At 46.4% G+C, this 26,549-nt stretch overlaps 2 protein-coding genes across 5 annotated transcripts in view; one reads left to right on the plus strand and one right to left on the minus strand.

The window, feature by feature from the left end:
* LOC144104654 (uncharacterized) overlaps window positions 1-8,925 on the minus strand; it is a 31,907-nt gene extending 22,982 nt beyond the window's left edge. For both annotated transcript variants that reach the window (XR_013308605.1, XM_077637788.1), the window contains exons 1-3: window positions 8,736-8,925; window positions 3,668-4,086; window positions 1,358-1,448 (exon numbers count right to left, since the gene is read on the minus strand). Coding sequence is in view for 1 of the 2 variants with exons in the window: in XM_077637788.1 (XP_077493914.1) it covers window positions 1,358-1,448; window positions 3,668-3,997 (421 nt within the window). In the remaining variant the exon portion in view is untranslated. The remainder of the gene's footprint in view (window positions 1-1,357; window positions 1,449-3,667; window positions 4,087-8,735) is intronic.
* Window positions 8,926-9,147: 222 nt separating this feature from the next.
* LOC144104655 (uncharacterized) lies at window positions 9,148-24,644 on the plus strand. Of its 3 annotated transcripts, none has more exons than XM_077637791.1 (8): window positions 9,148-9,283; window positions 9,526-9,660; window positions 9,818-9,888; window positions 13,029-13,097; window positions 14,130-14,217; window positions 16,989-17,238; window positions 21,894-22,004; window positions 23,485-24,644. In XM_077637791.1, exons 6-8 carry the CDS (start codon window positions 17,015-17,017, stop codon window positions 24,425-24,427), a joined length of 1,278 nt encoding a protein of 425 aa, XP_077493917.1. In that variant the 5' UTR covers window positions 9,148-9,283; window positions 9,526-9,660; window positions 9,818-9,888; window positions 13,029-13,097; window positions 14,130-14,217; window positions 16,989-17,014; the 3' UTR covers window positions 24,428-24,644. The 3 variants fall into 3 exon arrangements, with proteins under 3 accessions (XP_077493917.1, XP_077493915.1, XP_077493916.1); XM_077637789.1 differs by lacking the exon at window positions 16,989-17,238 and adding an exon at window positions 19,259-19,332; XM_077637790.1 differs by lacking the exons at window positions 9,148-9,283; window positions 9,526-9,660; window positions 9,818-9,888; window positions 13,029-13,097 and adding an exon at window positions 19,259-19,332.
* Window positions 24,645-26,549: the final 1,905 nt, after the last annotated feature.

The following is a 26,549-nucleotide window of genomic DNA, read 5'->3' on the forward strand; positions in this document are numbered from 1 at the left end:
CATGGCACTCCCTGCATTGTCATACTAGCAGGTTCATGAGAATCGGCCGACGCCATTGACTGGAAAGGGGTTCTTTGAGAACAAAATACCATTTTTTTTCTTGATTTGTATCTGACTGTGGTCTTCATATTCTTGTCTGTTTGCACACCCTTTTTTTAATGAGTTAGTGTTAGAGCTTCCATTAGCACAAAAAGCATCTGGTGTTGGCGGCGTGTGAAACCTTGGGGGAGGGGAGGCAATGTTGAAAGAGGGAAAAGGCAAGAGGACAGGGAAAGTGGAGAGGGCGAGTTAGTGATACTTTTCTGGCACGACGTTTGTCAGAGACTTTTTTCAACAATGCTTTACCAAATGGCTCAAAATAAATGAAAAAGCCGTAAACACCTTCCATGTGACAATAGGTTTTTTTTTTTTTGTGAGCCCAGTAGGTACAGGCAATGAAAGCATGAACGCAGGCAATCATAGTGAGGAGATCAAGGATAAGTATTGGCAACAATTTATATTTTACAGCAGATCAATCAAGTATGTAGGCTACTAAAATAAATCGGTTTAGTATTCCTTGCCCTATGTCTCCTCCTTACATGAATGCCTATGTTTCCGAAGTAAAATCGACACTTGAGCCACTTGGTATAGCATCACGGAAAAAATAAAGCACACTCAGAGCTACGGAGAAAGAAGACCAAACAACACAAGTACTTAATAAGGATACTTATCCTGACGCACCTCCATGAAGGCTTTTGTTTTGTCTGTGGTTTTCTTTTTCTCTCATTTTCTGAGTTTTTTGAATAAACGCCCAGTTCAGCGCTTGTGTTGTTTGGTTTTCCTTGCCCGTTGTCGTGAGTGCACTTTATTTTCCCCATGAGCCTATGTTTCCACTTTCGCTGCCGGGAGTCCTGGCGTAATTTTGCATGCATATGCAAATCATGGTAAACAAAGTACAATTTTCCGCAGAACGACCAGGTCTTGTGCTGTGATGATCAGAGCAAGTAAACTCATTACACGAATATCGTTCCGAAAAAAAAAAAAAGGAAAGAAAAAGTCGCGGATGTATGACACAAAGCGCATGAATGGAGACTCTTCATACACGTTTGATAAGACACAGCCAGCAGCAAAACGGCAACATGCAAGTTCATGGGCAAACCAAGATGCACCGTGTGACATAGAAGTTATTGTAATCCAGTCAGAAGGGGCCTTCCCTTGGGTCAACAATATCACCACAGCACATTGGGGCCATAGAAGCCATGTGATCAAGGAAGTGCAGCAAGGCTAACGCTGCCACTTTACACCGGGTGATGGTGATAAAGCCGTTTTGTATTTTGCTCCGCTGTTCCTTGGCCTACTGCAGCAAAAGGCCACTCACCCGAGCAGTTGCAGCCGTCCAAGAGTGTTACCACCATTTCCTTTGTGGTGTGCTCAAAGACGTACATGTTGTCCTTCGTCTCATCAAATACCTGGAGACAGAACGGAGGCATGCTACAGACAAGAACACACCGGTAATAAAGCAGTTTTGAAACTCAGCAATGACCCAGTGCAAGTCCTAAAACAACGGCTCTCAATCATCTTAGCTTATGAGAAACCCCAATGGTTCTGAAACGGCGCTGAAGAACCTGACATGTCATGAGTTCAGTCACTTCTTATCCAACATGCATGCAAAAGAGAGCATATGCAGACGTGCGGCCCCTTAAAAACGTGACCAAATTTATTTAATAATGACTTGCTGTGAAACACTCCACTACAGACAACGAGCAATTATAGTATCTGTCCCAAAACTATCTAAACTATATAGAGGGTGGTTAAGGCATGCAAGGATTTAGGTACTAAGGGAACCTCCTAATATAGCTGACAGAAATGAGTTTTGCAAAATCCAATTTCAGAACTTGTTTCCTTAATTTTTCCCCCCCCCCCCGAAGGTTCCTTCCATGGCAGATGCATTCAATTTTTGTAAATGTTTTCATAGAAACTGCATGTGCTAGTGTGCAATATGACGTGAAAAAAATTTTCCGAGCGCGCATGCCCTTCATGTCCACCAGGGCAATCACACAAAAAACATATTTCAGAAGAAACTACTTAGGTAGCCTTCACACAAGCTTAACTTGTCTGTCCACCTTCACCGCCACATCATAATCAGCCAACTTCTGTCTACTACAAAACAAAGGTCTGTTCCATTGATCTCCAATTAATACCCCTGTCACATGGCATTCCTCGAAGGCCTTTCCAGCAAAGGCACCTCTTTTCACCAAAGGACCGTAAGCTCGAAGGAGCAGCGACGCAGCTACATGGTGCAGCCCAAAGGTAAAACAGTCGCTGCTGTGCTTGAGGAGGCTGAAGTGAGTGATTTGAAATTAAAGTGGGGAATTCTGTACATTCGTTGAGCTCAGGCAATTTCTTATTCTAATTTCTCCCTTAAAAGAACTGCACCAGCTACTCTCATCAGCAACAGCAGGTTTTGTGTATTGACTTGGCCACCAAGGGCACTCGGCGTCGCTGCAACACTTTCACTGTCTTGAAACCTGGGCATAAAATATGAACACCCGTACAAAAAGCAAAGCCAGGCACACTTTCCGCATTTTTTAAAATAAGTTTTCAAACAATGTTGGCTGCATTAATTTTTTTTTACTTTTTGACGTTGGACAACGCTGCGATCAAAGGCTCTCAAAAGCCGTGCCTTTGGGTTCCAAAGTTCTCGGACAGGCGCCTTCGTCCCCAAGGTCTTTTTAGCGGCAAGGTGCAACATTTGCGCTGTGTAGCTGCATTCCTTACGCCTCTGGATATAAGGACCTGATTCTCAAAGGCCTTTGCGGTGCCCGTGTGACAGGGGTATAGCCCTGTCTTCCGCCAACTGCAACCCACCTTATCCCCTCAAGCTTCCTAACCTTATCGGCCCACCAGATTCTGTCGACCCCTGCTATGCTTGCCTTTCTACAGAATCCACTCCAATACCCTAAAGTGCCACCTGGTAGTCCATTCTCCGCATTATCACGTCCTGCCCGTGACTTTCCTTATCCTGATCTAAGCCAGGATACTGGTTTGGTTTGGCTTATGAGGGTTTACTCAGGCTATTAGGGCGCCGTAGTGGAGGGCTCCGGAAATTTCGACCACTTGGGGTTATTTAGCGTGCATTGACATCACACAGTACACGGGCTAAGCCAGGATACTATTACCTCGCGTTTATCTCTGACTCACTTTGCGCTCTTCCTGTCTTGCAATGTTATACTTATCTTTTTTCTTTCCATAGCAAATCTCGTGCCTTTTCATTATCCCATAAGTAAGGACTCTCAAGACAGCTCTTATATACATTTCTTTTGAGGAATGTTGGTAACCTGTCATCCAAGGCCTCAGAACGGCTGCCAAATGCACTCTACCCCATTCTTATTCTCCTAGATATACCACTCTTATCATGTGAATCTGTGGTCACTACCTGCCCAAGGTAGTGCACACAATATGAGCTGCACAATATGAGCTGCACACAATATGAGCTGCAACGCTCAAAATGTTGTAGAAGCTCTGTTCCTAAAGCAGTGCGAGCCCAGTGGCGCCATGGAAATTGTTGCAGCTAGCAGTCAATGCAAACAACGAAGTTCACTGAAAGTTAGTGCAAATTGGGTGCCCAGTGTGAAGGTGCATTAATTTACTACAAATTGGAATTCCCATTGTTCCTGCTTTGAGTTACCTTATCGAACATGAAGGTTTGGTCCTTGTTTGGCTTGACGAGGCCTCCGCATGCCCGCTGCCCCTGGAAGTAGAAGGGGTCCGCTTCCGCTTTCGGGTCGAACACAAGGCACCGCTCATCCACCACGCGCACTATGCTGGAGGTCTCGGCCTCGCGCTCACGCAGCGGGCGCACGCGCACGGCCACGTTTACACGTCCACTTGCCGACGGTTGGCCACCCGACCGGCGGCGCTTGGGAGCCGCAGAGTTCGGGGCAGCCTCGTTCGACCGCCGCTTCTGCGGGGGCCGGGAAGTGCTGGCGGTGGAGTTTGGCGCCATCTTAGATGCCATTTGTGGTCTCTACTGGTTTTGTGGTGGCCACCACACACCCACTCTGCAGATGGAGTCCATGAACATGGGCTCAGTCAGCTGGGTATCACCTGGAACGAAATAATGTGAAAATGTCCCAAACGAAAATAGATATGAGTTGCACTGGAGTGACTGAATATGGTGTGCCCATTTCAGCTTTAAACTGGAAGTGGAAGAGAACAGATGGAACTAACTGGAAGTGGAAATTTTCCACCTGGAAGCAAGAAATGTTCCAGCTGGACATGATTTCTGGTCCTATAATCCAGCTGGAGGAAGATGTTTCAGCTAGGTTTGAATGGTTTCCAGCTGGAAGGGGCACAATATCAGATTCCACGGTCAAGTTGGAATTGGAAACTTTTTTTCATCTGGGAAGTGTCATGGCATGCAGTGCATTGCAGTTTTGCAAGCACTGGAACTGAACCTTTCCCTGTGGGACTTACTCACCCTGGCAGGTGAAAAGGACAACAGAACAATTAAGCTTTGGAGCTTAGTTAAGCTTCAACAAAGCTTTTAAAAATTCGTATAAAAATTGAAAATCTGAACAAAATAAATAAAGCAGGCTGACAATGGCATGACCAGTTTTTGCGCTACTCTTACCACAGCCTTGTCAGCCGTTTAAATGAAAATAATGCCGTCATAAATAAAAGAAGACCAACTTTGCACCTTGCCATACCATGGATAACGACAGAAAACAGTACTAACAATTAACAGAGTATTAGGTGCCCTCAACTTGTTCACAAGCCAAATTCAATGCTCTGACACTCACTCTTACGCCTTGAAAACTGGCCCTGGAAGGTGGCTTAACAAGAGCCGTGCACCGAGTACCTCTACGCTTCCAAGAAGAAAAGCATCCCAGAAACATTTCGACAACATAAAAATGATGTCTGAGAATGTGCAGCTGAACACAGCGCCAAACGATGTTAGTTGTAGTTCTGCCAAACAAGCAGCTGAATGCAACAACGGAGCTTAAAACTTGCTACTGTGCAAGATCCATATCCGGTCTTTAAACCTTGATCTCTCCTGGCCAACACGATGTATTATGTAACATGTCTTGTGACTGACGTAGCCTCGCTGTAAAAAATTTGGCTGCTTGCTACGTGGTGCTGTGGATTAGTTCTCGTCAGGTGAAAGTTCGCTGTTCTTTTCTTGATGCTGTTGGGTTGTTAAGTAGAGCACCTGAGTTTCTAATGTGTGCGGAACGACTAAAACAAGCGAAAAGTGTGTTTGCGAGCCACGTGGCAAAGTGGCAGCCAGGAAGTGCAGACAGGATCTGCAGTGTGCACTTCATTAACGGTAAGCATAGCGTTTTAATCTTTCTTAGTGAACATGTAAGCAGCTCTTGTGTGCTAGCTCTATAACTGTACTGAACGAACCAGACTTTGATCATGGTGTTCACATTCTTGGATGGCAACAAAAGTATCACTAACGTGCGATTTCAGTTAGAAAATTCTCATCATTTCAGAGCTCCATGCTGTTCTGCTCTGCGCAGAGGCCAGCTGGAAAGGGTGCTGGTCAACTAAACTAGTAATGCGAAAATTTGGACTATTCAGAGGTTAAACTGAGGCTCCTACTTTTTTTTTAAAGGTAGCAACAACTATATGCGCACCCTTTCGGGGGTTCACATGAGCACAGCTATAGTTGGATACAACTCAAGAACGAAGCCAATGGTGTGAGCCGATTCTCATGAGCCTGCTAACTGATTCTCATGAGCCTGACAATGCAGGGAGGGGACTGTCCCCGGCCACAGAGAGAGAGGACTATCCCCTTTCATCGGCCACTCTCTGCATTGTCACGCTAGTAGGCCTATGAGAATCGGCCGACGTCATTGGCTGGTAGGGAGCCCTTTGGAGGGAAAAGCCGCTTCATTCTTGTGTTGTATCCGACTCTAGCAGGTGATGTGATAGGCCGATTGCACAATAGGCCAGTTGACAACACATGAACCTTTTGCCTTCGCACTCCGTCCCAAGGGTCCAGAGTTGTTGCGACGGCTGGATCAAAACTGTTCGGAACTTTTGATAGAGGGGCTTCAGTTTTGACCAGCCCGCGATGCACCCTGACATCCACTGTTTGTAAACAGCGCGAGGAGAATGATTTATTTATAATGGATGAGTCACCCATGCTCTGCTTTCATTCTCTCCCTCTTTCTCGCCTGCACTCTGGGAGTACTAGCGGGAGGGGAGAGAGAGATTCTCAACAATAAGATTAAAAGTGATTGTCGCTGCTGTGTTTCTCAATACAGCGATGTTTTGAGTCTTGCAGTTGTATGCATAGCGGCCAGCAAGAATAGTGCTTGCAAAGCAGCGCAACGCCTCAAAAAATAGGCCGGAGTCCTACAGAGTTCCTGCGTTCTCTACTGGCAGCCAGAAAACATTGGTACCCTTCTTTCTCAATTTAGGCGCATTTCTTTTCACAATAAAGGCCAACCCACATAGAGTGATTTTCCTGTGAAAAACTGGCGAACGGCCGCCTGGAGGCTGTTCGCCGTCGATCAGGCCGGGCGGTCAGCCGCTCGTCAGGAGCAGCCAGTGCGGGTTGTCAGTGCGGACCAATCAGGTTGCGACAGTGTCCAATTGCAGCCCGGCGCACCTGACTCTGCTAATTCGGCTAGGGTGAATATGGCGACAAAAGCTGAATGCATCACGTATGATGCTAAATTATTCACTGTTATTCGGGTGCGACCAATATTTTCAATTTTTAATTTAAACAGATTTTTAAGAGGCTTGAGTAATACTCTGAACGAAAATATGGCGACAAAAGCTGCACGCATCACGTATGATGATAAATTAATCGCTGTTATTCGGGTGCGACCAATATTTTTTAATCTTTAATTTAAACAGATTTTTAAGAGGGTTGAATAATACTCTGAACGAAAATATGGCGACAAAAGCTGCACGCATCACGTATGATGATAAATTAATCACTGTTATTCGGGTGCGACCAATATCTTTAATTTTAACAGATTGTTAAGAGGCTTGAATAATACTCTGAATAAAAACATAGTGTTGAGACAGCAGAAAAGGCAAGGACATGATGGGCACTACAATTGCAACTGTATGAAATCTGAATGTCTCATCAATAAGAATATAGCGTGGATAAGCAAACCTTCAAAGTTTTGCAGAAAACAACGATGATAACCAAACCTCAATGTTATCCAACCAATGGAAGACTAACAGAAGAATGAATGTGCAGGAAGACCAATGAGCTTAGGTGAGTTTCAAAGAATTTCGTCCTTTGTCCAGGAGATAAACCTAAGGTGTACCGATACGTGTCACTACGGCATTTCCCTATTTCACGTGCTTCCATGATTTTTCTCGCCAAATGATGTTTACCAAGCCCTAAGCGCTGCATATGATTTAGAAAGGGGAAATAGTCTTTACAATTCTTGCAACGCTCGAGTGTTCACACTATGTATAAGCCACCACAACAGAGAGGAAACTGGTACACAATGCCAGTGGCGTAAGAAACCAGCGGCTCCCTGTGTTTTGTTCCGCATACTAGATTCCTTAGCCCTCTCATGGTCTGCTAAAGAGCAGAGTCTTGAAAGCCTGAAGGGTTTGCAGAAAACATGACACCAACCACAAATCACACTCTCCAAGTTGTGTGAGAGCTTGCGCACACAAGGCAGTACCAACTTTTTTTGTTTCTCCGCTGGTGCCTTTTACGGACCAACTGGCTCCTCTGTGTACTTTGTTAACTTGAATGGACAATCAGAGAAAACTCAGCCGTGCTCACAAGAGCGAAGAGCAGCGACGATCTGAGCCTCGGAATCGGTACACTGTCACGAAGACCAAGCGTCGAGCTCAGGATCAACACTGAGGGCCGAAATAACACAGGAAAGAGCACCGTACAAAAGACCTTACAAGTGATGGCCTACGATACAGATGGGAACAGAAATTGGCAACGATGTAACGTAATTGTCACGCCAAGGCAACTGTACGACCTTCCCGGTTAAGCAAATTACCTAAGGTGCACTTTTGAAAGCGCAGTAACCAAGTCGCTTTTGCCATGGCTCGAACGACAAGTTCAGAGCCCATCTCCGCTCTACTGAAAGGTATATTACGAGGCGCGATGCCTTGAAACAAAGCCCGTTCCGCGTGACGGGCTGTGAAACGCATGTCAACAAACAGATTTTCTTCGCGTATACAGGCCAGTCCACATAACCACTAGCGTTATTCTAGATTAGAGCCGTAACCCTACGTGTTCTAGAACAGCGACCCATAAATCCGCCCCTGGGGCCAACACTACTAAAACCAACTAAAACCAGCTTGCAAACTCGAGGGTGCAGTAATGCAAATCCGTTATGCTTCGCGTGGGCGGATACAGCTGAGAGTGCGCTGGAAAGCCTGGATCGGAGGCCAGTACCTAAGGAGGTCATTTCAGAGCATAACACCATGACCAGCAAGTGCGCACAACGAAGATGCACCGAAAGAAAGCCCCCTTGGGCGACCACTGTTCGGTTAGAATGGCGGCGAAAGAAACATCCCCCATTGGTGCTAACGGGCGTTTCCAGTTGCTCGAGGCCCTAAAAGCGAAGGACAGACTTTCCACGAAGACTCATCGTCGACAACGTCGTAGTTTGTTTCAGGAAGCATTAACGCATATGCACGCTGTCGACGGCGGACGGTCCGCGAAGGGGATCTGGGCGTAGCACAAAAGCGCTTCCTAACGTAAACTGGCACTGCCATGCGGCATGCGTTACGATTGACGCCACAGAACTCACTGCCTCCGGCGGTCTCTCGCTGCAGTGACGGCGCTGCACTATCTTGGTCGCAGATAGCACAGAACTTGGTAGTACCGCGGTATTTCCGCATCGGGACTTCACGCGGACCACATCATGAAACGATGACACCGTCCTCCATGCACCAGACAGTTTTCAAACGCTCATGCACCCGAAACACTCCGCTACGATTGGCTGGCCAGATGGCTGTTTCTTTATTGAGGGCGCGGGCTTCAGCTTTCGTAGTTACGTGATTGGTGGAACTTTTGACATAGCTATTAAATATATACGCATTAAAAAGCAATTGAGGGCACACAGAAAATATAAAATTTTATAAAAAAATTTTACGCTATTCATTTCTTGTATTGCAATGTGTGTATAAAATAACAATAAACATTTGCACGTGCGCTTTGCTGCAGCTTTCAATATGGCGATAGGAACTAGCCGAAAGTAATTTGCGGCGTAGTGTTAATTTGGTGCTAATTGCCCGGATTTTTACGAGTCCAGGCAGTCCTCAGCCTCTACACTTCAATCGCCTTGAGCTTCACCCGGTAAGTTAGTTTTATTTTCTGCAGCTCTGACCGTTACGTTCTAAAATTGTGCCCGCTGGAACGTTCTGCTAATCACGCCATTCTAGATTTTCGACGGCCCAAGGTCTCACCACAACGCGGGTGCGTTTTTACGCAGCTCTTGGGGAGAGCGCTCCCGCTTGCTTCATACGAGAGGATGTCATAAGTAATCTGTCTCCTTGCCCAAATTCGCGCTGCTGTTTGCTTTTTTTCATGTGGCGCAGGATTATTGAGCAGCTATGACGAGGGTTTACGTCGGTCATCTCAGCTATCGGGTCCGGGAGCGCGACTTGGAGAAGTTCTTCCGCGGATTTGGCAAGATCCGTGAAGTTCTGCTTAAGAATGGATTTGGCTTTGTGGTAAGTAGTTTCGAGCATGCCTCGTTCCGATGCGTGCGCGGTTTTCTTTTTTCTTTTTTGGTGGAGGGAGGGGGGTCTTGGGGCACAGCTGCGCGTGAGTGTGATGTCATTTGATCCCGTTTAATTTTTTTTTCTTCTGCATTTCTTTTTATTTCAGGAGTTCCACGACTACCGGGACGCCGACGATGCCGTTTATGAACTAAACGGCCGGGAACTCGACGGCGAACGGTGCGTTTTTGGAGGCCAAATTAAGGACCGTGTGTCTGCCGTGTTCCAGACCTCGCGCATTAATGCTATCTTGTATGCGCTGAAACGCCGTAGCGCGAGCTCTGTGGCCTTGGATAAGTGTGGCGTGTCGTGTGACGATAGCGTAGTGCTGGAAGTTGCTTCACGGGGTGGTAGTTTAGGACAGGAGGGGGGGGGGGGGAGAGGGAGACGGCGCGATTGAGTCTCGGAGCGTTTAAAAAACCCAGCGTGTTCGTGCACACGTCCTAGTGAGTAAAATGAAAAGCTGGGCCAACAGAGGCAAAGAACGGGAGACGGCGTCACACGAAACATTCATTGGAAAGATGCAACAATATAGGCATCATCATCACGAAAGATTTAACAATATTGTGTACAAATATCAAAGAAAGCAAACATCAGCACAACAGCACTAAAGATGTGCTAATTGTTGTATCGTACAGAATTCAAGGAAAGAGCAGATGCAGGAAATGTCCTGAAAGCAAACAGTTCTCTATTCTTTGCCGACCTCTCGCTTGTGGGCTTGCAACATTAACTTCTCATTATCTCACTAATCAGGGTGGATGAAAGAGGCAAAGAAAAACAAGGAAAAAAAACGGACAAATGAAATTGATGGCCTGATGCAGTGAACTGAGAGCATCCTTTTGTCACTGCGGATGAAATCGCATTTAAGCCTGGACTCCATGTGCGCGAAAGAGCGAGCAAGGCGGCACGGCGACGCACGCTCCATCGCTTGTGGGCAACCTCCATGCAAGCGAAGACTGCAGGCGACGCGCACCTGCGACATGCACAGCGGACTCCGTGTTTGGCGCACTCAAGCTTAGAAACACGCCCGTAACCTGTTCTCTCTTAAAATTTTGTGAGTGTGCCTCATAGTCGGGGCAAAAGAAATATTACCTCAACGGCAGTGGAGATAACCAAGCCGGCTTGGTTGCGGAGACGAAGTCACATCACGGATTCACGGGGGAGGTCTGCTTTCGTTCGGTGCCTGTGCACTCCGGCTTAGTAAAAACACTCCCATAAACTGTCACCGCAGTCTGATTGTAAGTGTGCAAACTATAATATACCAGCGAGAATGTGCGCCGCGAGTGTTTCTGCACGTATATACAGTTGGAGCGCAGCGGCACGGTGGATCGAGCGCCGGTGCCCGCGGCTCTATCCGCATCTCTCCTTGCAGTACGCCCGCTCGCGTAGCCCGCTCCAAATGCTGTTAACCCTCCGCAACCAACAAATAGATCGTTTTACTTATTTAAATCATGCGTGTCTGCCTTTCAGCTACAAAACCAAATATTTTCTCGACGGTGGTGATGACCAAGACGACGCGCTGGTATGGTGTCGTGAGATGTACCCGTGACAAACCATGGACAAACTGGAAACGGCTTTGTGGGGCTCTGTTTGGCCAATTAGGTGGGGGACTTCTGGGCGACACGGCAAGCGACACATGCATTTTGCTTCGCGCGACGGCGTCGCTCGTCGCTTGCCGCTGTTGCCTTATCGTTCGCGTGAGTTTTCCCGTACATGGAGTCCAGGGTTTATTGGTGCTAATTAATGCAATATCTCGTCCGTGTATTGGTTACATTTGTTGTTCTTGCTTTTTCCTTGCTTTTTTTTTTGTGAAGTGAAACCTTTGAGGCCCATGTCATCCATCAGAAAACCAAAAAGTGTGTTGGATGCCTTGGGTCATGCTTATGCGAAAACTGTCATACCTAGTCATAAGCTTTCCACAAGGTGCGAAAGGTGTCTGAACTATTGTTTAGTAATAATAATAATTGGTTTTTGGGGGAAAGGAAATGGCACAGTAATAATAGTAATTGGTTTTTGGGGGAAAGGAAATGGCACAATATCTGTCTTTCAGTTTTACCTTCTTGACCAATTGTTAGTTGGTAGAAATTGCTGCAAGGAATAAATTGATTCAGTGGGCAGTAGTCAGCACTTTTGTTCTGCTGTCCTTTTCTGTTGCGTTGTTTTTTCCCTAGCTGTAATACCTCCATCACAAGGATACTTTGAAAAGCTATTGAGCCGAGAGCCTTTGAGATTCTTAATTGTTATCGAACATGAAGGAGTTGTGTCGCTGCTAGATGACAAACTCGATCTTCGTTGAGAGTTTCCGTAATCTCACACCAAGGTGTTCTGGCACCACCATCACTGCCAGTAATTTCGCTGGCTTGCTAGCAGTGCCTAGCAATCAGCTTACAAGCTTAACCTCAAGAGGTAAAAAACAAAATGTTTATTCGTTAGTAATATTAATCACTCTTGAAATGAACTTTTTTTGTTTTGGACAGTAGAATACAACTGAAAAAAACAGCAGTTGGTAACAATGTGCTGCGGTCTGCGGCATCCTGTATTACTCCGTTGACCATTCGGGGAACAAAATCAATTTTGCTTTTTAATGTTTTGCCTGCATCAAACAAGCCAGAGTCATCAAAATTATTGAGCTTATAATTTCGTTTCGTTATTAGCTTCTTGTTTAGGTCACAAGAAAAGCTTTAACAACTGTCTACTTTTTGTCACGGAGGAATTCTGTTCAGCGGTCATGATTTTGTCCGCAGTTTCACTGCAGACTTGAGTTGTATCCAACTAGCATTTATGCACTTTTGAAAAAGCTGATGTTTGTTCTTTTTATATTACTAGCAACAATAGTATTATGCTTGCTACAGTGATTTGTAGCCCGGCCTGTCTTTTTTCTGCAAATTAAGTTGTATGTTTTTAAGTCCCATGTATTTTCGAGATGATACTGCAGTGATTTTATTTCCTAGCACGTTGCTCTGTGCCTCCGCATCCAAGAGAGCACGTAGCACTTGCTTGAAGGTCCTCGCGAGTTCCGCGGTGCTTCGCTGACTCGATAGACTACTGTTAGCTCGATGGCCATTGGAGCTGCTTGTGTAGCAGTGTTCGATTTGCCTTTGAGTCAATAGACTATCATGTATGGTGACACCATTTCCGAAGGGCTTAGTGAGAAAGTGGTTTATATATGAGGAACTTAGTGACAGGCCTTTCTAGGAACAATACTACCAAACAGGCCACTGTTGAAATGGAACAGTGAATGCATGATGCTTGCGGTGCCCTAATTCTGCTGGCAGTGTTTTAGTGAAGTTGACTTTTCCCCTCATGCCATCTGTGCCCAGGGTTGTTGTGGAGCTCGCTCATGGGACAGCGCGCCGACCTCCTCCACCACGCAGCAGCTGGCCTGATAGGTAAGTGTTCAATCTTATGCTGCCTGCTACTGACAAGGTTAACCCATACATGCGTACTGTCCTACGTGTAGGACACCGCTTTTTTGCACAGTAACTCTAAAAGTTTATAGTATAGAAGCGTGCGCACACGAGTGTAGGGTCTAAACTTTTCCTGTGCAAGAGTTGTTGTGTGCATTCAGTTTTGTGTGTTGTGTGCTTTCAGAAGGTCCGCCAGTCATCTCTGGCTGCCATTTTTGAAATTCGACCTGATCGCCTGCATTGTAATGCTGCTAGAAAAAACAAATAATTTTTGTGCATTGTCTTAAGGAAACCACTGTGCGTGATGAGAAACGTGGTTTTGAAGTCTGTGTCACATGTTTGAAGCTTTACCACACTTGACAAGTAGCGCATTTTCCTAGTATCGTACATTGTAGGAAGGCTCAAAAGTAGGTGTTAAAATAAAGGATGGTTCTGAACGTTTCAGCATATATGGGTTAGACGCACTTCATGCTGTCCATGTACGCAGCCTGGCTTGACGGGCTGCAGAACATAAAACTTGCTACCCCTTGCTGCAAGAATTCCTGTACAATACATGCATGGCTTTGCTTTTAGAAAAGTAGTTTGGAGCAATGCCAGCATCTTTTAGCCTGGGCAGATGTGCGCTCACCGTCTCCGGATGCATCTGCTGCACAGTAGGCTGTCAGCACTACTTTAAAGCACTTAATCCTCAACCTGAGCTTTTCTGGTGGAAGGCAAGTGTGTGCGGGGTTCATGCGCACATCATTGTGAGCCTAGAAGATGTCAGCTCTGCTGTAGCTGACGCAGTACGCATTTAGTTGGAGATCGGTATATGAGTGGATGTTATTGGGCTGCTGCCGGTGGTGACGGTGACGACAGATGACTGCTTCGAGGTCCGGTAGCATGCGGTTTGAAGCATTGGGAAGGAAACAGTTACCTGGTCTTGAAAAGTGAATAAGTCACAAAGCCTGGTGCAGCTGTGGTGCTCAGTCGAAGCTTGTGTGGCACCTCGTATCGGATCTCCTCCTCTTTCAGCGGCAGTGGCACCAATAGGTACGGCCCTCCCACACGGACGGACTACCGGGTGATCATTGAGAATCTGAGCAGCCGCATCAGTTGGCAGGTAAAGAGGCAGATGCTCTCACCCCCTTTTGCCCTCCAGTGTTTGTCTTGGCGGAACTTCTGAAGTCTGTGCTCGCTTGGAGCCGTGTGTGATTTGCAAGTTTTTTTTCCCTTTCCCTCTGCAAACAATACGTATTGTACTGGGTGTCCTACTGGGTGTCCCAGCTAAATTTAGTGAAGGGATTAAAATTAAAGGTATTAAAAAAGGTGGAAGCATCTTCAACCTTGTTGTTAGCTGCATGTAGCAAGTGTGAGCATTTTTATGTTTTGTTCAGTTGAAAAAGGAATTCAAAGAGTCAACTTTTCAGCTATTGCATTTCCAGCAAAAATTCCAGTCCAGACTGTAGAGCACCCTAAAATATGTCAATTCATTAGTTTTTATTTTGATGTATGCTATAGTTTGTTTGTTTTTTTCACGTTGAAGGCTTGGAAATATAAAATCATTTCCAATCGACCATGCGCTTGCGTGTCGTGACTGCAGTGCTCTCGGATATGGAACTCATGAATCTAGCCGTGCTTGATGGTGTTCTGAATGTGATGGAGCAAAACCAGTGAAGTGAGCGCTGGCTTTAAAATAGTGACACCTATGACCTGGCCGCGTCCTCTGTGATTTCTGGTAGCAATATACAGGCTGAAATGCTAAACGACATGCCTAGTTGTCCGTCGGGCGCTTCATCTGTTGGGCCAGGGAGGAATCGCTTATTTCAGAAGCAAAGCAGTGCTTTGGAATACAAAGATGGCAGATATGAAACGTCGTCTGGCAGCTATGAATGTTGCTTGGGGTCTCCTTCTGTCTGCATGTCACTATCAGTAACCAGTGCACTCACTGTTGTCTGCACTAAATGTGGCCAGGTCACTGTTGTTGCTTTGTTTTGCCACCAGTGCCCATTTAATTTTTTTTGCTCCAACACATTTGCGGTGGCATTGAGTGTGACTACGCTCACGAATTCCGTATCGGAGATTACTGCTGTCACGGCAAGCGAGTGCATTGTCACATAAGGTTTCTTTTTCATGTTTTGTGGGCTTTCTTTTCAATTCGTAAATAAAAATGCTCTGTAGAATGCATAAAAAAAAAACTTTAGTTAGACGCTTTCTGGGACGCTCTACAATTTGGCACTAGGATTTGTGAAGGAAGCGAAATAGCTGAAACGGAACTTTAAAAAAAAATTTACTTAATTCAGTGTTCAGCAACATGATGATTATGGATTTTTATGGCGCAAGGACATCTATGGCCAAAGAGCACCATGGCACAAGGTAGTTTTTCATTGCACAAGGTGGGGTCAGAGACCCATTTTCCAAGCATTTCACCCTGAATAAGCCGAGCACCAGACCAGGGGAAAGCTGGTACCCATTGTATCACCGGTGGGTACCCAGCGGCACTGGGGATTAAACCCCACACCTCCCGCATGGAAGGCGGATGCTCAACCACTCGGCCACCGCTGCGTTCAGCAACATGTTTGAAGTTGCCTCGACCAATTATTCTCTGGAATATTTTTAACCCTTGACTAAAGTTAGCTGGGACATCTGGTATATCGCCATTGGTTTACCCCTTGTCACGACATTTAAGGCATCCTGCTTTGCTTCCCCCTCAAGTACTTATGGTATCAGGTTTATTTCGGTTGTGCCAGTAGTCACCTTGCAGAATGTGTGTTTACATGGGCATTTTTGTTGTGCTTTGGCAGGGAGAGAGAGGGAACAGTGAATGTAACATGCAGGGTGTAGGGATAAGGTGACACCCTAGCCTCATCACATTTTTCGGTATAGTATACGTGCAGATTCTTCTAGGCATAATCACACGTAACCTTTAGCAGGATAGTAGCTGTGGCATGCAACTAGGTTGTACAAACCTGTTCTGTTTGTGAGCGAAAATTCAAATTACACTGAAGAAACTTTCTATCCCGACTGTATGATGTCGGTTTAGCTAGATGAAATCGAGACATACTTCAAATTTTGGTTCAGCTTATCAGGTTGTTGGCTCTCAGCCCCTCTGCATACATGAATTTGCCGTAGCGCAAGTGCGGCCCATGGGATTTTGCACTTTGCAGTAAGCGTTCGGGTAACGTGTCGGGGGGGCTAGCTTGAAGGTGACCATGAAACCTAACTTTTGACCATCAGCCTGACAACTACTTGCAGCATTATTTGCAGCCTTTACTTTGCCAAGTAAGTCTGCAAATTGGTTGTGGCGTGATGTCTCCTAGTAGGAAAGGCTGCTATTCGTGAACTTTGGTGTTTTGAAATTGCTAACCACATCATCGTTGCTCCTTACTTTCTGCACTTGCTAGCCAGTTAAGCTACATCTATGGCTGTGTTGATGCCAGCCGGTGCATTAGTTGTCTCGGTGCTTGCTGAAAAAATTTTGACTTAAGTGTCGACTGGTCGTGTCGCTGGATTGCATCAGCTTTCTCTTGTCACCAGTACAATGTAGACGTTTAGCATAGCATGTACTGCTGCAGCATACCGTGCACCGGCACTTGGTGCCGTCTGCATGTGTGCTCTGGTAGCTGATGGCCACGGCAAGTGGCAGGTGGCATATGCTATGCTGAATGTTTCTGGTAGCGTGTAAGGAAAAACAAATTAAACATAGGTGGTCTGGTGGCTACCTTTTCCTTGGGTACCAGTCCCAGAGTGTTGGTGAGCACTTTGGCAGCCACCGGGTATCATTCTCTGAAAGCCACCGATTGGCGCTCCGGCACAGTGTGAGGGGGAGCCACACAAGCCTGTGTTTTTTGACCCAAGGGTCTGTGGGCCATATCCTGGGCTGTTTGCTTGTAGAGAGAGAGCGTGGCTGTCGGTGGTCGATGGTCGATGGTCTCGGGAGGGTGGTGGTAAGAGCGGCCCGACGATGTTCTCGGTCTCTCGGGGGCCCCCCGGTCACGGAGCGTGGCGCTCTCTTCCTCCTCCCCCCCTCGGTGGTGTGGGTGGTGTTCGAGCAGCACTGCACCCCTCCTCCCCTCCATCGTCTGTTGTTCTCGGACTGTGCGTTCAGGGTTGCCGCCGCCGGCACGCTTGGGCACTGGTCAAGGTAAATACCCGCCACCACCGTCTCCACACTACTGCCGCCACCGCCGTTGGATGGGGTTGTTTGTGCGGCGGGGGATTTTGCCCCACCCTGGGTTGTCAGTGATGGCCACGTGTACACTTGGACTGACATTGTTGACGACTTCCTTCTGTTGTGACGGCCGAGGAAAAAAATGTCTCTCCCATCTTCGTCACCCTCCTCATCCTTGAACTCTGTCCTCCTCCATGTGCTGTTCTTTGCCCTGTGTTGCTCCTGTCTGTGCTGCTTGGCATGGTTTCCTTAATCCTGCCCTCCTTCGTCGACTCCTGGATTGCGGTGTTTTTCTGGCAGCACCCGATCCGGTCTTCTCAGCCATCTTGTCCCTGTTTTGTGGTGACCTGCATGTGTGTGTTCTCTTTTTCTTGCTTGTTGCATGGCATCTTTTCAAAATGATTTTCTCTTTCTCTGCTTTTACAGTTGCAGCCACAGGAACTGGCCTTTCACAGGACAGAATGCTTCATTGCTACTGCTGAACTTATTGTGCATGTTTTTTATTGTCCGCATTTATACGCAGAGAATGCGATAGAGATCCTTTAGCCGACAACGACTAGGGTAACAACCACCATGGACTCTTTCATAAAGTCTGCCCTGAAAAGCAGTGGTGTGATTGCAGCTACCTGTTTTTCAAGGATAGCTATGCTTACCGGTAGTTCTGCATCACAGACAATATTTTCTTCACGCATTGGTCATGGGAAATGTGCTTCCTGCATCTGCATGGCATGTCTTGTTTTCCTTGTTGCTGATGCCCATGAAAAAAAACAAAACAAGGATGGTTAATTCCATTTGCTTGCATTGGCTTTAGCTGTGCTGTGCCTTTGGGCAGAGGGCACTCTAAACTACTCGCTTAGTTAAGCTTGGCTGCATTGCATTCCCTGTACTGTGCTTGTATTGTGGCATTTCATTTTTCCCAGCTTTGCTCTATGAACGCCCTTTTATTACTTTTCTTTACTCTGATTCATGCTGCTTGCCAGAAGCCCTTGCTAGCCAGGAGTATTTTTCTTTTTTCCAGTATTATCACTATCGAATGCACAGCCTTTGCTCATGATTTGTTCAATGGGTACATGGGCCTCCTCTGAACTGGGCGTGTGAATAACGAGCCACCCCGTGAGGCGCGAATAAATTTCAATTTTAATGATCACTTTGAGAGGCAGCAAGCAGTGTGTAGTCTTCAAGGGGTGTTTTTAACAAAACAGCAACGAACTTGACCGTTTTAATGGCGTTTCTAGCAAAAAGTGCCTTCTCAACAAAATCGCCCCCTAAAGGGCATTTTCTATCAGTAGACACTTTTATCTTTAAGCACCCCCTTAAATGGTGTTTCTTTTTTTAAGGCATCTTTTGGAGGTTGTGAAGGCTCACTATGAATCTTTATCTGAAGACAAAATTGTGTGCGAAAGATTGGAAGTGAGCACAGATTCAATATGGCAGCTCGGGGAGTAGACGTTGGATGGCTCAGGTGGGTGTAGCCTGTGGAAATCCAAACAGCGGGAGCTCTAATAGGCATCGCATCAGAGGTGCAAGGGTTCATGCTTTTTTGTTACTGTGTGTTGCTATCGGTAGTGCAAGACTGCAGACAGCAGACTGCAGACTGATGGACTGCAAGACTGCATACCATGCTTGCTCCCACTCGTGGCAACGTAACTGAATGGTATTTTTCTTCCATCTGTGGGCATTTGTTTCCTAAGCAGTCAAACAGGCTTGAGTATTGGGTTCCTGCCATATTCCACTTTAGGCATTGCTGGGTTTTGTACGCGTTAGCATTGTGAAAGCAGAGACCTGGCTGGCAAGGCTTTTTGGCACCACTGTGTGTGTGTTCTGTTGTACGTGAGGTGGTGTGTGCTTTCATCATTCTGTGCCCCTCTCCCCATTGTAGGTGCGTGTTTGTGACATTGTCACAGTGATGGTTTCCTTCTAGGCAGCTCCGTCTGATCCAGAGCGTGTGCACCCTCCTTGGGGGGGCCATGCTTGTGGGTTTTTCTTTGTTTAGGACCTGAAAGATCGTATGCGGCAAGTTGGCGATGTGACCTATGCTGATGCCCACCGACATAGGCGCAACGAAGGGTTAGTAGGAGTTGATTGTGCTGCCGTAGAATTTCATGTGGATTTCTTGTGTACTACTTGTAGTGGTAACTTGATCTGATGGTGGTTAACTTTCAGTATTTATTTTACTTCCTCTTGGTTATTTTAAAAATGGGGAAAATGGCTATTTTTGATAGGTCTCAGACGTCAGGCAATTTTTGCCTGCAACGTGCATGAAAACGATGGAAATAGAATGTGCTTTCTGAAGACATTTATTTCAACATAAATTCTTGGTGTGACTATTGCAGAAAAAGAACTGCAAACACACAAAGAAATTGAAAATAAAGAAACGGAATCGTAGTGTCAAGATAATACCTCTTCGCAAAAAATAACGAACATTCTGGAATGTACAAAATGTTTCAGATTTGTTTATAAACTAGCCAATAAAGGTCTGAAATTATAACTCAGCTTTTTGAGCTACAAAACTTCTTTTTGACTGTGCATAAAAATAGGCTATTTTCAGTGTTCTTGATATAAATTTTTCACTCCAAGCAAAAAATTTTCAGAGCAGAATGTAATGTAACAAAATATAGCCTGATAAATGTACTTTTCAACATTATCAATTAAAGTTAAAAATTTTGAAGCCAGAAAAAAAATGGTTGAAACACAAAGTATGTCCGCCATAACATTGGTGCTGCTCTTTTAAAAAGGAAATAAAATGCTTAAAAATACTGTAGCATGCTGTTTTACAAGAAACTATTTTGGAAGACTTTACGGATGATTTACCTAGGACAAGTCTGGCGACATCCACAGCTTTTGCGAACAGCTTCTGGCTATTGTGGAGTGTCACTAATAGGTCGGTGCCGTTTTTTACTGAGCCTGACATCTGTTTGTTTTTGGCGTGTGGAAGTAAATCTTGCCCATATGTCGAGGGGCTACTTGAATCAGAAAAAACTTGAGGTTCATTTAAGTGTCCTTATGTGCCGAAATGCGAAAGCTGTGTGCGTTACGCCACCTGCGCCATCTGCTGGCCCAGTGCCATACATTGTGAGGGGGGTTTTCAGTGGTTGCCACATGATGGCACTACAACTGCACGCGAAGAACTGAGGAAATTTACCGGAAACGGAGGAAATTGGGTTCTTGCTTGATAGTGACATGTGTAATTAACATGCTCATAATTACTCCTGTAAGCCTCAGTACATATCTTGACGATACATTTTTAATAACTGCGCATTCACCAGGTGCGCCTTTATTCAGCTTCAAACTTCGAAGTGTCTTGACGGAGTGGCAGTATCCCCGTCTAGCTCGCCGGCAGCCTGGGTTCGATTCCCGCCTAGACCCCAATTTTCTTCTCTTATTATATTAATTACCGTACAACTTGATGATTGACAGTTCATGCGGACACTTTAGCGGACAGCCTCTGTCTACAACTTCCGTCCATGCCACTCATGAGCCAAGAAAGGCTTTCGCCTTAATATCATTCATGACATCAGTATGACGTGTAAACCGGCTCTAAGAACGAACAGATGGGCAAGAAGTGAAAACAAAACTTACGGGCAGACAGGTGCCTGCGTTCCGTGCTGAGGTTGCATTTTATTCGTCAGAATCCAAATCCGACAATGCAATATCATGGTCAGAATCACTGCTGCTTGATGCTCCAAAAAAATCTGGTGCAGGTGTTGCAGAGCTGTGCAAAGCGAGATTTTTCCAAACATGCGCCGCTGACTCTGTCCTGCGAGCACACCACGCCGAAACCTCAACTTTAAGGGCATTTCAAAAATTGCCTTGCGGGAATAATACAAACTAGGCAAGAAAGGAAACTGGGGTGTCTAAATAACCCACTAGATGGCGCAATAAGTCCTCTCCACCCGGGTAGCACTGCTACTGCGCTTCAAATTAGTCGATGATTGGTGATTGGTGCACAGTTGCGTGGTAACGAGAGAGTTAAGGATTCTTAAGGCAGCTTCATTCAACTGATTTTTTTTTTTTGTAGATATTAGTTGTTTGACTCGGTGTAGGTACACTGATATTTAGTTGGCAGCAAAAGACTCCTTTATTGCTGAGGAAATTAGATTTAAAAATGAATCATTTCCTTTCTTTCCACTTGGCTCAAACTAGTGACATCAGTAACGAAAAGGACTCTGTGATCGCTGTTTGGAAGGGAATGGCTGAGTAGCCTACCCTCTGACGTTTGCGCAGAGAAAGCTGTGTGCAAATCAAATCGTTGACGTCATTACAGTTTGTGAAAATGGCTGCTGGCAGTGACACACATACTTCATTTTGTGGTCTTTTCCTGTTAGCTTTCCAGTTTATAAAGTTCTATAAAAGCTCTGTTTTTAGTGAAAGTAACACCTTTGTCATTAGATTATGGTGACCCATTGACAGGCAGCCTTCAGTTTGCCCTTAGTGTCCCTTTTGAAGCTTGAGATAGCGGTAAATGTTTGTACTTGCATTTACGTGCTCTAAAAGGGCTTCGATTTTGTGGAAGAAGAGCTGAAATTGGCAAGGTGTTGTTAGGAAACGAATAAAGGTTTGCCGCTGTGGCCCATAGGAACCCTTTCCAAGTCATACGTGCCGATGGTTTGTGAATGTGTGCCTTGCAGAGTGGTGGAGTTTGCATCCTACAGTGACATGAAGCGAGCAATCGAGAAGCTGGACAACACTGAAATCAACGGTCGTCGCATCCGAGTCATTGAAGAAAAGCCCATTAGAAGGTAGGGGGTCGTATATCATTGTTTTTAACTTGTTGGTTGCCGAGAGCACTTGAGCCCACACACAGCCCAGCTTTCAGGCTTCATGTAGCATATATATTTCGCCGGTATGCTTTGATAAGTGTCTTGAAAACTGCCTTGTTATACTAATTGGTGCAAGTACATTCTGTCACTGCGGCTTTTTTGTAGATATTGTAGCTGAGAGCAAGTCACAGACTACCATAATTAATGATCGTGCCCTGAATTTTATGCTTACATAAAAAAAAGTAGATAGGTGGTGTAATAAGAAGGGGCTTGACATCCTTTCAATGATCATTCCTAAGTGATTTTTCAATCTTTCTGTGACACTGGCACTTACTAGTGCAGCTCGTAATGCTCCTTCCTGCTTTCAATAATTATCAGCTTTGCTGACTGATTTACCCTTTTAATGCTCAGTACCAATCAAAGTAAACAAAAATAGCAGTTCTGCACTTGTATGAAATGCCCCCTTTTTGGCTTGTTGAAAGGGTTCATGTTGCTATGTGAAAAACCTGCTTGAGGTTTCACCTAGGGCTGCTGCTGTCTGGCTAGCACAATAAGTTTTTTTTTTTCTTTCTGGCTGTATTTGCTTGTGTTGCTATATCATTGCACCATTGAAAGCACTTGTGTGCTAGTTTTGGGTGCACAACATATGTGTATGTTTTGCTAAAAGGGCAGCAATTTTCTTTGAGAAAACATCATATTGCAGCGTGATGCGTAGTGATGTGGTGGCATCTTGGTCAGCGCATGCGTGTAATTTCTAGTGTGTGGCTGGTACGCACACTGCTGAGTGTCGCACTGTTATGCTGCTACTGGTTGTTGTAGACCGGCAAGTGGAGTTGGTCTGTGTAATAGGAGTCAAGGGAGTTTTTCAGTTATGTCTTGAAAATATTTTTCTGGTGCAGTTCTAAACATTCTCAAAAGCTTCTAAGGCATCACTATTGCAGTGGGGGAGAAAAATTGGGCCTTCGTAAGAAATAGCGTTAAAGTAACGACAAAGACAGTTTGACATCACCAGTGGAAGCAGAATTTTTGCTTTTTACCAGTTGTTTAGTTTGACCTATGTTAGGAAAATCAGGGTTTATGTAACAATTGGGAAATAATTTCTATTCTATTTCTATTTTTCTGTCCCTTGTTATTGGCTCAAGCTCAGGGCATGGGTTTGCTGCAACAAATGGAGAAGGGTGGGAAATTAAAAAATTAAGTGGAATCAGGAAAAGGCTTAATACCTATATAGTGTGCTTATCGGTTTGCAGTCGGAATGAAGCTGACTGTTTAAAAATTGAGGTGAGATCAGAAAGTTTGCAGGGGTGAGGTGGCTGCAGCTGGCACATGGCAGGGTTAATTGGAAGGATGTGGGAGAGGTCTGCATGCTGCACAGATGTAGTTAGGCTGTTGGCGGTGATGATTAGAAAGTTCTGTGAAGGAGCAACGGTTTGAGAACCACCTTTGTCCTCTCTTCCAGCTTCTCAAGGAGCCGCAGTCGCAGCCGGAGGCGTTCCAAGTCACGCTCGCCGCGGCGCATCCGACGCTCACGCTCCGGCTCGAGGCGCCGGCGGAGCCGCAGCCCGCAGAAACGTCGCCGTTCCCGCTCTCGCAGTGCTTCAAACTCGCGCAGTCGCTCACGCTCGGTGAAGCGCCGCTCCCGCAGCGCCTCTCGGCGCCGCCGCTCGAGCGAGTCCCGTTCCAAGTCACCCGCTCCACGGCGCAAGTCCCGCAGCCGCACCCGATCGCCGAAGCGGCGCAAGGTGGAGAGCCGCAGCCGAAGCCGATCTGCAAGCAAGGGCCGCAAGCTGGCCAGCCGCAGCCGGTCCCGCTCAGCTAGCAAGGACGGCAAGGGGAGCCGCAGCCGATCCCGTTCGGCCAGCAAAAGGCGAGTGCCGGCCAGCCGGAGCCGATCGCGGTCCGCCGACAAGGACCGGAAGACTCGCAGTCGAAGCCGGTCCGCAGGCAAGGTGAAGAAGTCTTCAAGTCGCAGCCGATCAAAGTCTCCAAGCAAGGGCAGAAAGTCGCGTAGCGGTTCGCGTTCCTCGAAGTCGCCAGTCAAGAAGGCTGAGTCCCGCAGTCGCTCGAGTACGCCGTCGAAGGATCGCCAGAGCCGCTCGCAGAGCCGCAAGAAGTCAAAGGACGAATCCAAGTCACCAGACAAGTCAAGCCGTGGTCGCGGTGGTAGCCGCGGGAAGTCGCGCTCGGCTTCGCCCAGGCGGGGAGAGGAGAACGGAAAAGCCGCCAAGAAGGACGAGAAGAAAAAGAGCTCGTCCCGTAGCCGGTCTCGCAGTCGGTCACGGTCGAACTCTGCTCGTCCTGGCAGTGGCGGAAGTCGGTCGCAGTCCCCCCCGAGGCGAGATTCGCGGTCACGAAGTCGCAGCGATTCTCCGGCCAGCCGCCGCGAAAACGGCGACGACTAGTGCAACGACACAGCGTCAAGTCCCGTGAAATCCTGCTGTCAGTTTTCTTTGTCACATCACTGCAAGGCGGTTGTTGGTGTCGATCGCCGACTCCGTTTATGCAACCCGTGCAACACACATTTGCAGTTTGAGTCTTGTACCTGCTGTATTGAAGGCCAAGAAAAAAAAGGTTTCTGTGGTTTTGCTCATCAATAAAAACATTTTTTCACCCTTCAAATTTGCTACTGTCGTTTCTCGCGTGTCATTATGACTGTAGTACTGGTGCAAGTGATACTGAAGGGGCCCTGAATGTGGAGACTTGACATACTTCACTGTAGATTTCGCCGGTGTGAACATCCCAGCCCGGATTTTGTAGAGCTTTTGGATATGGGCTCCTTAGTAATCTTCATATTGTTCGCTGGGCCGCCCTGCACGTCTGGAGATAGCACGGTGGAAGCGGCAGAGGAACTGGTTTGCAACAGCCCAGAGAGGATGTGTCCCACCATCTCCCTCGCCCGACTGAAAGGTCTATAGTCCTGCTCGGCTCTAGAACTCTACAAGGAAGCTGATTCTGAGAGCCAGTGTAGAGGAGGAAAAACTTGTATTCAGTTTTAGATCGGGGGGGGGGGGGGGGTAGATAGTAGCCATCCCTTTCTGGCGATGTCCTTAGTCTAGGACTCCATTGACTGTCGCTATCTGGCGCGGCCACTTTATTAGCTGTTGCTGGTCTTGTGAGTCTCTTGTAGAAAGGGCAGCCTCTCGAGAGGAGAAAGTGAGGCTGCGGATGGGAGGTTCGTGCCCTTGTTGGTCGTGGTATTCCTATGCGGAGCTGATGAGAGGGGTCTGTGGCTGCAGCATGTCGGGTGACATCCATGGTATTCAGTGGAGAGGAAGAGGTGTTTTTGATGAAGGTTTGGGAAAGTGTGTGTTGGAAGGCGGGGCAGGCTGTGGCGTCCTTTCTGTTGAGGGGCTAGTGTGGTGGGGACGTGTGCTCTGGTGTCTGTTCTGTTGAGTTATGAGTGGATGGATGGAAACTTTACTAGGCCTACCGGTCCAGGAGTCCACGGACGTGAGCTTCACGTTGAACACCAACCCATCTACTGGGCAGATGTAAGGTGTCTCGCCAAAATAACCTGTCTTTAAACATCTTGACTGGCCTTGGGACAGTTAATGTTTTTGGAAGACATGTTGAGATTTGCAAGCTATCTTGCAGAGTGCTTGCAAGACATTTCTAAACAACTTTATACAATACGTAGCCATCTTCTAGCTCAGCTGATGCTTCAACTTTTCAAAGCTACAAGGCATTTTGCAAGACATAGAAATCTGAGATGTATTCTGTCTACAAAGGGCTTTTAAATCTCCTGCAGCTGTTTGAAATCATTGTTTTATTCTTTGCTCTTTGCATAGATATAGAAAGAACTAAACAAAAAAGCAAATAGCTAATTTTGTTCCGTATGTTTTCAGCATCGCTACCAGATACAAAAATGTGAGCATTTCACTAAGGCGTTAATATATATCTGCATGGCCCTCACTCCCACTGACCGCAGCTACGTCTGTTAGACATCTAGAATATATGTTCATGAGGCATGACAGCTAGCGAGGCACGAAGGGCAGCTATGAAACACCTACATGTAGTTTTGCAAAACTTCCAGTACACATCTTTTCAATCTCAACCGAGACAGCTGTTTGGTGCGTATGCTCCATCCCCAGTAGTTCCTTGCAGCACTACCAAAGCAGCGATGAGTGCACAGGAAACGTTCTGACGCTGCAGAATGTAGCGCTAGTATAAAATAGGCATACAGGCATGCGGGATAGCGTGCTCTAAAGTGCGCTTGCACCAAACGCTATTTCGTATCGAGCCATAAAGTACACTCATGTCAAGTGCACTATATCCAGAGTTTAGCATGCGGTACTCTTGCATGCTGTAAAGACATCGCTTGCAAAATGGCGGCACCCTTCGAAGCAGGACCTGTCGCCTCGGACTGAATTCATTATCGCAGTTTTCAGTATGTTGACGGCCATAAATGAAGCACTGGGCTTTCGCTTCGTCTCAGCTCGCCCATAACAAAACGTATGAGCGGTAAACTTGCTTTCTTTTTAAGTTAGAGTGATGACTCTGCCGCTTCTAGTTCTAAAGAGGAGC

Source organism: Amblyomma americanum, chromosome 9, assembly GCF_052857255.1.
Source record: "Amblyomma americanum isolate KBUSLIRL-KWMA chromosome 9, ASM5285725v1, whole genome shotgun sequence".
Lineage (NCBI taxonomy): Eukaryota > Metazoa > Arthropoda > Arachnida > Ixodida > Ixodidae > Amblyomma > Amblyomma americanum.